Genomic DNA, 10254 nt, shown 5'->3' on the forward strand with positions numbered 1-10254 from the left:
AATTTTTTGACTGTCCTCGTATCGGTGTAAAGTAACGATAACGTCTATATTATTGTGATTTTTTAGCTTTTTTAAAAGGGTTTTTTCTATTTTTAATGGGTTTAATGATTTTTTTCACTTTTGATCCTATTAATTTCACACTTATTTACACAAATAGATCTTTATAAGTTATATTGATAAGAAAATCTTTCGAAAGTTTAAAATTAATTACACTGACCGGTATCCCATATTTATTTTACCCGTAGCACCAATAAAAAATACATCACTTTTCGAAAAATTTGTACTAAAAAAATTTAGCACACCCGTAGCCCCGGCTCCCCCTTCTTCCCATGTAGTTCCGCCAGTGTTCGGGTTCGAGTCTTGGGTTTCTCATTTCAAGTTATTTCCACTAGGAAGGGGTTGGAGGTCCAGCAAATCGCTGGTTAAAATTACCTCCAGCAGGCCTGAATCAAAAATAACTTTACAAAAAAAAACCCAATCACTATGTAAAGAATTATCAATGGTAGATATAGTAATTAACCGTAATTTTCACTATGTACATCTAAGTTTATTTCAAACCAATTAAATTAGATCAGATGGTTGAAATCATTAACTCTCGAGACAAAAGCCAAGAAAATGGTTTGATCCTCATACCCGGGGTTTCTCAACTCCCCTTTTATCATTGGAGATGTCATTGGGAGTAATTGTATATTTACCCTATTCCATTAATCAAACTAGTAAGGTTGTATGAGTGATTAACATTTTTGCCTGTGGAGACATAAATTAGGAGTATGCAAGGCTGGAGCAGGTTGTCATGATAGGAGTAATCTATTATATTAATAAAATAAAATTTTGATGACATAATTATTTTCTAAGAAAATCTTACATGGCATCTTCCTAATTTTTTTAATAGTTATTTTTTTGCATTTAATTATTTTATGACATCATTCTCTAATTTTTTTTATTTTTAATCCTTTTACTATAAATTTGTTCTAAAGCCTAACTAAGCCTAATTAATGTAAAATAACACTTTTATACAACCATATGTCAAATTTTATCAATAACGTCTCACTAATTCTATTATTTATTTCTTTTTAATACCATTTCTTACAATTTAAGTATAATTTCAAAAAACATGCGATACATTATTGATAATATCTAATTTGTTTTTGTTTTCATAATTGTGTTTCGTTATTATCATTTATTATTATGAGTTCAGTAATAACAGTTAGACACGTGTGTAGTCAATGAATAATTTGTAGAACTTCGATCAATCTGGTTAACACTTTTTATGTTTTTGTGTTACGTAAATACACTTTCGTCAGAGTGTTTGTCACTTTTTTTTAAAAAGAAGCCAATTATAGTTTTTCTACATTCGTATGTTTTTAATTTTTATAATCACTTTTTATAAATATGTAAGTAATGTTATTTTTTATGTTTGTCTTTTTGTATCTCATAACTAAAACATCTTTACTATGTCCGGGTATCACCCGGGTTTTTATGTTTGTCATTTTTATTTTATTTTTTTAACGGGTTTATGTTTATCTTTTTGTATCTCATAATTAAAGTATCAACAACTTTGGTTTTAAAACTTTAACTAGTTAACCAGGATGATCTCGGGTTTATTAGCTAGTGTTGTCTACATTTTAACCTCTCCAAACACCGTCCAGGTTCACGGTATCCATGGAAGACGATTTTGGGTGCTTCTTTTACCCTATTTGGTTAATTGCATTAATCACGACGAATCGGCCCTTTGTGGTTTGTGGAAAAAAGCAACAAATTCTGCAAATCAAAGGCAAAATGAAACCAGCATAGAAGAAGTAATAAATAAAAAATCTGAGGGAAGAAGGGGGCCATGGGGAATCCTATATTATCATCCCTTCCACTTAAACTAGCTTTCATTCTATCTTTCTCACTAACTTCATCTTCTTCATTTCCATTTTCCCAAAACAATAATAATTTCCAAAATAATAACAACTCAACTCGAAAATCCAATTCCAAAAAACCCATCTCCGCAACAGCCGGAGACATACTGTCACTTTTAGGAACACCCCAACAAGCTTCATCTGTCAACCCTCAAGTTGCTGCGGAACTAAAATCTTGCTTCAAGTTTCTTGTTCCTTGTACACCCATTGTCAATTCAGCTGCAACTGATTTCGGACCACGCCGAATGTTGCGTAATTCGGAACGACGTCGTCGGGATAGCGAAAATGAGCTGGTTTGGTCACCGCCGGTGCCTGTGTTGGAAATTGCTCGACTTGCTTTTGAGGCTGGTGGTGATGGAAGGTTTCTTGATTTTACACTTGATCCCACCATTATCAATGTGAGCCCTTTATATATGTAATATGTATAATCTTGTTAACTTTTGGGTAAAATTGGCAATTTGTTCCCTTTTTATGTGATCAAGTGGAAAATTCTTTGCTTTTGGAGACAGAGGTCAAGGGTTCGATCCTCTCACCCTCTACAAAATGGCTGAAGGTCCTTTTGAAAGCGGACTCTCTATGTTAGGGCGGGGTAATTGAGGAACAGTGCAATTTGGGGAGATTATTTATTAGAATGTGTTTGGCAGATTACATGTGTTTTCCCGTAAAGAAAATGCAGGCCATTTTGACTATGCGATACCAAACACCCTATAAGTATAAAATATTACAATGTATACTTCACAATATGTTTAAAGAATTTACCTTTTTATGCCCATCGGCTTTAAAGTTTGTTCCTTTTTAACAATTGTATAACCTGAATAATGAAAAGACGGTAAAATCTTCTTGGCCTATATATACGGCGTGATGTAATCTAGCTTGTAAACTCGTGTTGTTCAGCAGTTCAAATGCATATCATAGAGAACCTAGATTGTGGTGCATCATCTTCGTATGTCATTTCTTATATAGGTCAACAAGATTGGAAGTTTTAATTAATACTTGAGTTACACAATGGTTAAACAACACGTTAAAAGTTTGATGGGTCATTGAGATATAAAAGGTAAACTGGTTAAATACGGCATGTCTAAAAGTACATTGTTATCTTAAATGATGAATTCAAGTGGTGTTTGACGTATTTTGATTTGATTATGAATTAATAGACACGATTGGCATGTTTGTAAAAGAATACACTTTTTCATAAGAAGAGATAAATAGGCCATCTCATTTTTCTTCTAGAAATCTGTTCTGATGCACTTCGTATGACACTGTTTATATTAAATAAACATAAACATATTGTTTATCCAAACATTGATAGGTGAGACAAATAATCATTTCCAAATTGCATATCCAAACATGTGGAAACACTCATTTTTACTGAATGTTGCTAATTGAAGCATTCAAATTTACAGGTACCTGATGTTGAAGGATCAAACGAATGTAAATGTCAGCTTACAAGAACTCCTTACGGAAGGCGCTTTATAAACGAGGTTTGCACCATATAATAGTCCCAAGCTAATGTGAGGGCACAAGTACCTGAACTCTGTGAAGAAACAAATTTTCTTTATATAGTGGTTAATTTATTGTTCTTTAATCATTTTATAGGAATTGAATACATACATGGAATTTTTGTTCAAACTTATACTTGCACGTGGTCCTGAAGTTGGATTGGATGTATCACTAAATCGATATGACTTCTTTCATGGCCATCTTTTTATTGCGGCCAATGGAAGAGTTGGCATTTTGTAAGTTAATAGTACCCGCTACTGTTGATAGCATAAGAAGTTGTATCATCAGCTTCAGTTTATGGAGTATGAACTTATGAAATAAAGGAAAGCATGAATTATATTACTATATACTAAATTTATATTATTAGGTTTTCATTTGTATCTTCGCTGGGATACTGTTTAGTAGAGGTGGCAAAATAGGTGGGTTGAGTAACTGGCCATAGGGATCAGTTCAAAGGGGTAGTTTTTAGTACAGATTGATTGAACCTAAGCACCCTTTTGTGCATAGAAGTATTTAATCTACTCAAGCATGGTTACAAAAACTGTATAATTATTGAAAGTCATTGAATGAAGCTATGAATTTCGGGTGCCTTTTGAGTGCTGACCCATTTGGTTGATCCTATTGACACCTTCCATATTAGTGTACTTACGGTCTTTATATGACCCATATGGTATAAAACATAATTAGTGGGTCTAATTGCCACCCATATGGGTTATATATTGGCAGGTTCCATGCTAAAGAATACCCGGCATATGACAAAGAAGTGTTCCCATACAACATGGGTTATTGCCAAAAGGGTATATACTAGAACTTTTGTACTGTTACTTAATTTTCCCCATACAACATTATGCTTAATTGTTTTATCTATTATTGTGTTTACTCATTTCTGTCATACCGTTATCCTTTGCTGGGCATCTCTTTTCTTATAATATAGAAGTGATGTACTTTTTCTTGTCTATTGTTCCATTAGTCATGCCTGTTTTGGTGCTTCTATTTTATTTATAGGCTCTAACGTGACTTATGATAAGTCCATGAATCTGCGGAACATTTTGTGGCTAGCACCTTTTCCAAGTAACTCCACGAGTGACTGGTCTGCACCTGGTACCTCATTTAACCTATTTACTTTTGGTGTTTAGGGTACACGTGTGAAACATTATTTAAGTATGCTTATCAGAATATTTCCGGTGTACATTTTTAACTTGTTTATCTATTACCCTTCTTTAAAGTTTAACCTAGACTTTTACTCGCATTTCATAAAATGTGTAGCTTTCACAAAAATGTCATTTTGATCATTTTATCTATCAACTTCTCCCATAATCAAAATTCGCCAAATGCTTCATATCTGGCTATCTGATATCAGAACTTCAAACATGAGAAACATATCCAAATACTATATTTGATGCCCGAGTATATTACAACGTGTTAGCTGAATCTCATCATTTAACCTTACATTATCACTTTTAAACACACCAACAGACATGAGACACCCTATACAGTTTGTAAAAAACACTTCTGCCAAGTATCTTTGAGTTGCGTGTCTGACTTTTAAAATTATGTTATTGACAGGAGTGCTGGTAGTATTGGATGCTCGTCCTGGAGGAATCATCTATCGAGATATCATACCTGCATATGTAAAGTATGCAAGAACAATATATGAAGGTTCCAAGTTTAAGCTATTCATGATTCACATTCACTTTGACTACCTGTCCATTTGTGCATATCTAAAACTAATAAAGTTCTGAAATAATGCAACTTTATCTTTATTTTATATTTTGGCAGAGTATTTTGGTGATAATGTAGTTGATGTTAACTACCTAAATGTCGGAGCTGCAGAGCCCAACTATCAGCTATTCATTTGTTAATACTTGAACCTTGGCAGGTTAGTTTATACACTTTTGAGGTGGAATAATGGGTGGGTCGGACATGTTGTGTAATGGTTAAACCTGATAGTGCCAATTGATCATAGATCAATCGCCGGGTTCAATCCTTGTTACCGCACGTACTATGGGCTTACCTTATATGGCCCTGGGGTTCAATCCTCTGGCCTAGCATGTTAGGGACTTGAGGTATGGTGATTAGGTGATTTACAGGCATCTGTGTCTTGTGGATGGGATTGCAGGGTATCAAATTGGTCCCGGGATCAAGGGGTTCCCCCCAATATACCCTTTTTTACCCTAAAACCTGATAGTTATATAGTATAGTTGGGGCGTCGCTCTGTACATATACATTAGGTGACTTTTTATCTTTCTTAACCTCTTTGCCCTTTTGACGGTTTCAATCTTTATTTAAAGAAAGAAAAGCTTGAATCATCTGGTCTAATATGGAATCAACCTTTAATCCTACATTTAAATAGAAATGTTTAATTATCAATCAACCTTTGAACTAGTCATCTATATAGAAGGAATCTTACGATCAAAAATCACTGTAATTAACAGTAAGTGATATTGTGATGATGACAAAATCAGGTAACTTTTAGATTGAAGTTTTGCAAATACAGCAATTAACACAAAGCAAAGTGGTTGCGATTCTGACCAATTTAAATATAAACAGGTTGATTTGGGTTATGCTTGATACTTAATATCACTTATGAGTCAAGTGAGTGAAAATTTGTAGCTTAAAAGGAAAGGGTTAAATGCACAGTCACTGAAATAGTGAAAGATAAGTGTAAATTATAAAACCTTTAAATTCTTACAAAGCAATTCATTTCACTGCAGTGATTAATGTTTGACACACTAATAATACAAAACTGTGATGTTTTGACAAAAAATGTTTCGGTATACCTGAGCCGTAAAAAAAGTAACCCATTTTGACTTGAGCTTGTTATGACCAGAACCCATCCCCACATCTTGCCACCTCTATTAAGACAAGCAAACACACTCTTTAATAATGAAATGTATCATGTTACTTCCTGGATGTGAGTGTGTATTCTTGTTTCTTTATAGGTGCATTTCGATATGGCTACTCAAAAATTTAAGAACATGGCGGTAAAAACGTACTTGTTTGATACGAGTAGAAGTTTGATAATCATCTGGAACTATTCTGGGCAGCAGAAGAAGTGAATTCACATATATTTTTAACAATGTAACTTTAGTGATAAGGCTGATGAGCTGAGAATTTCGAACTTCTAAATGTATCATTCATCATGATTACGGCAGCAACTGCAATATAGGACATGTGTTTGTAGAAAAAGATTATCCTTGTCTGCGTTTTCATGTCGGTAAATATCCGCATGATTCATGAAAAGATATGACATGCGTTTCTTGATCTTCTATAGCACAATCTGTAATTCTCTCTCTATATATAAATCCCGTGCATGGTTTTTCGTGCGCCACACTTTTTCAGCAACATCAGTACCTGCTGTTTAATAGTTTGCAACAGTAGTCCTCTTTTCTAACGGCCATTAACTTCTGTTTGAGTTTTTAACGGATTTTTCAGCATTATTAGTCCCTGTTGTTTAATATCTTGCAACAGTAGTCCTCTTTTTAACAGCCGTTAACTTCTGTTTGAGTTTCTAACGGGTAACAATAACGGATGGAAATGAGGTCTTTTTTCTAACTAAGAGTTAAGTCTTTTTCATATGGGTGTAGTTTGTTTTTTTTGTTTTGCGTTTTTACTTTTGCTTTATGCTTTTAGTTAAAATTTCCGTTCTTTAAGTTGTTCTTTGGCTTTTTACAATATATTGTATAAAGTTAATATGGTATTCGCGTTCATCTGTCTTTCTATTTTGTACAATTTCTACAATGATGTATATGATATTTTCCATTTCCTTTCATATTTCACATATAATAGTATAGTTTTATTGCGTTTTCATTTTTTTTTCCGTTTTGCCACATTTGTTTTTCAATTAAACATATATAGTTAGCTATATGATTAACAATTTTTTTCCTTTAACTATTAATAGAATTGATCATGTAAATGATTACTATATTTTACGTTTGTATACGATCATACATTTTCAGACGTGCGTTTAAACAAAAAAACAAACGAGTGTATCTTCCATGTATATAAGGTTTTCGAAAACAACGTTATGTCTCCCCGGGCGAAGCCCGCCCGAGAGACATAACTAGTTCTGTATAATTATAGAAGCCCATGAAACTTGCTGATGAAGTTTGCCAATATGAAATTTTTCAAAGAGGTGTTATTCAATAGCAATGGATTATAGGGAGTAATGCAAAAATCAATCTATGCAATCTGTTTCCATATAGCATACATAATATTTGATGTGACATGCGCGACAATCAATTCTTATACAATTAACTTTGCTACATGTGTTCAAACTTCAAACAAATACAAAAATCCAGCAAAAAAATAAAGTTGAATAGAAGCATTTTTCTTATACATACAGAGGTATAGTAACTATGTATAAAATCAGAGATAAAAGCTGAAAAAGTTCCATTGCCGGGAATCGAACCCGGGTCTCCTGGGTGAAAGCCAGATATCCTAACCGCTGGACGACAATGGATTTTTGTTTATTTCATATAGACGTTATTACAAGTATTTATTTTAGTCAGAAAGCTGATGTTTAGAAGTCGGAGTAGTATTTAATTTTAATTGCTGTATAAAGTTCTAAGTTCGACATTATTATTCGATAAGCTCTTAAGTTCATTTTGGTTACTACTATAGTAGTATTTGAAGTTCGTAATTTATCTTTGTTTACTTAGCTACACAATATTAAAACAACAAAGTATAAAATTTGGTTTGTGAGGGATTATAATATTATAGTTAAATCAAACATCAAACAATATATATAAATGTATATAAGTTAACTAAAAACTGATGTCAATAGTACAAAAATTGAATGCCATGTTGTACAATAAGGGAGTGTTTTGTCTAGCTTTTTTTTTTTTTTTTAAGGTTTTTATCTTTTTTGTTTATTTTTAATAATAAAAGTTGATTTAGTGTTTGGTTTGGCTTATGGGTTTATAAAAGTCAATTTATATAAGCCATTGTGACATTGGTTTTTAAACAAAAACCAGCGGCTTTTTTTTATATGTACAAAAGTAATCCATTTTCTGTCATCTTCTCGTTCACCAATTTGTTTCTCCAATACCATCATCTCCTTCTTCTCAACATGTAATCTTTTCCTTCTTTTACATAATCAAATTCATCATGTATTGTTTTTTTATCCTTTCAATTTATCTTTTGAATTTAACAGCGACAAATAAATGATTGTATCAACATAAGCTAACTCACAAAAAACTAGACCGAACACTCTAAAGTAGCTTATCTGTTTATACAACATAAGTTAATCCAAACACTATAAGAATGCTTATAGGCTTATGAAATAAAAGCATAAGCAAAAAAACATAAGCTAAAATTAAAAAAGCTAGGCCAAACACCCTATGAGTATAACTTTTTATGTGAGAGAATAATACTAAAACATTTATTTCACATGTCTTATAATTTAATTCTTGATTATATAATTGTGTGTTAAGCTCATATATTTTTTTAATTATGTTTTTCGTTCCCATGTTTTGCTATTTTACTTACACTTTACTACCACAACAAACTATGTTTTTCGATCCTAATGTTGATACCTTAGCTTGCGTTGTGTATTATTGTGCGTCATGTGTTTCCTCTTGTGCATCCGATCCATGCTAACTTTCAAGTTTTACAAAATTGGAACATCTATTGTTGCATCGGTTTCATTTGTCTAAAATTTTATAATTTTCTTTTCCTATGCATAAACCTAACTTTGTTGACAAATTTCATTTCGTTGAAAGCAAGACTTGAATCAAGTGGTTAACACTTTTATCTACTTTTAGAGGTGAGGGATTCTATTCCTTGCAAGGCCGATGTTTTTTTTAACCTAAGTATACCAAAAGCAACTTCTCTATCATTAGGTATGTATAAAATTATTTATATTTCAACCTTTTGTCATATACCATTATTAAAAACCAAAACCAATAAAAAACATTACTTACTTTTTATGTCTCAAGATTAACTATTGTGTCTAACTAACTCAAAGTATCATATTTTCCTAATTCACTTTTTTATAACATTTGAACTTTTCCAAAACATAGAGAATATACAATACAATCTATACTTCTTTATAAATTTTATTACACCCCAATTTTTCGAAAGTGTTACACAATAATTACATACAAAATTACTAAATTACCCTTAATAAACATTCACAACGGAAAGAGTTTTTATTAATTACCAAATTTACCCTATGAACTAATTTACCCTCCAAACTCTTATTTTAATAAGTAACATTCTAAGCTCTTATCTTCTAAAACATTTCACTATCACCTTTACATCAACCTACATCACTTTGACACCTCCACCACCACTAATAATACCATCACCGACACCACTACACCATTAAACCGTCGTCTCCGCCACCATCGTCGCATTGCGCAAGTACATGCTCGTATAAGTATCAAGGTTGGGGAACTCGTGACTCGGAATCCACTCGGCGAGGGGGGGAGTCGGGAGTTTTTGGAGAATCGGACTGGACTCGAGGAGAACTCGGATTGGAATTTTATATACAAACATAAGTATTTTTGAAATTATATGTAATATAATATTTAAAATATATTCCAAACTTTAAATTTAAACATAATTGTATAAAAACATTAACATAATAATTCAAACTTGAAAATTAAACGTTAGATTAGTTAATAGATTCACGCTTCCTCATCATTTTGTCCGTATCAAGGCTGGAGAACTCATGACTCGGACTCGAATCGGTGAGATGAGGAGTCAAGAGTTTATTTTGAAAACTCGGCCGACCGAACGGGGAGTTTTACAACCTTGTTAAGTATACAACAATCAACTAAAATAACTTTAGAAAACTATACGTACAACTTTGACTTGAAAATAACAAGTCCATCCTCTGTCAAAA

The 10254-nt window shown here is 32.6% G+C and overlaps 1 protein-coding gene and 1 non-coding gene across 2 annotated transcripts; one reads left to right on the plus strand and one right to left on the minus strand.

The window, feature by feature from the left end:
- Positions 1–1729: 1729 nt before the first annotated feature.
- LOC122592896 lies at positions 1730–6668 on the plus strand. The gene is made up of 8 exons (XM_043765221.1): positions 1730–2302; positions 3308–3385; positions 3501–3640; positions 4131–4201; positions 4410–4505; positions 4971–5063; positions 5184–5283; positions 6347–6668. Exons 1-7 carry the CDS (start codon positions 1835–1837, stop codon positions 5264–5266), a joined length of 1029 nt encoding a protein of 342 aa, XP_043621156.1. The 5' UTR covers positions 1730–1834; the 3' UTR covers positions 5267–5283; positions 6347–6668.
- Positions 6669–7794: 1126 nt separating this feature from the next.
- On the minus strand, positions 7795–7866 carry TRNAE-UUC. Its single transcript has one exon. It is a non-coding gene; the product is annotated as a tRNA-Glu (tRNA).
- Positions 7867–10254: the final 2388 nt, after the last annotated feature.

Source organism: Erigeron canadensis, chromosome 3 (genome assembly GCF_010389155.1).
Source record: "Erigeron canadensis isolate Cc75 chromosome 3, C_canadensis_v1, whole genome shotgun sequence".
NCBI classification, from domain to species: domain Eukaryota; kingdom Viridiplantae; phylum Streptophyta; class Magnoliopsida; order Asterales; family Asteraceae; genus Erigeron; species Erigeron canadensis.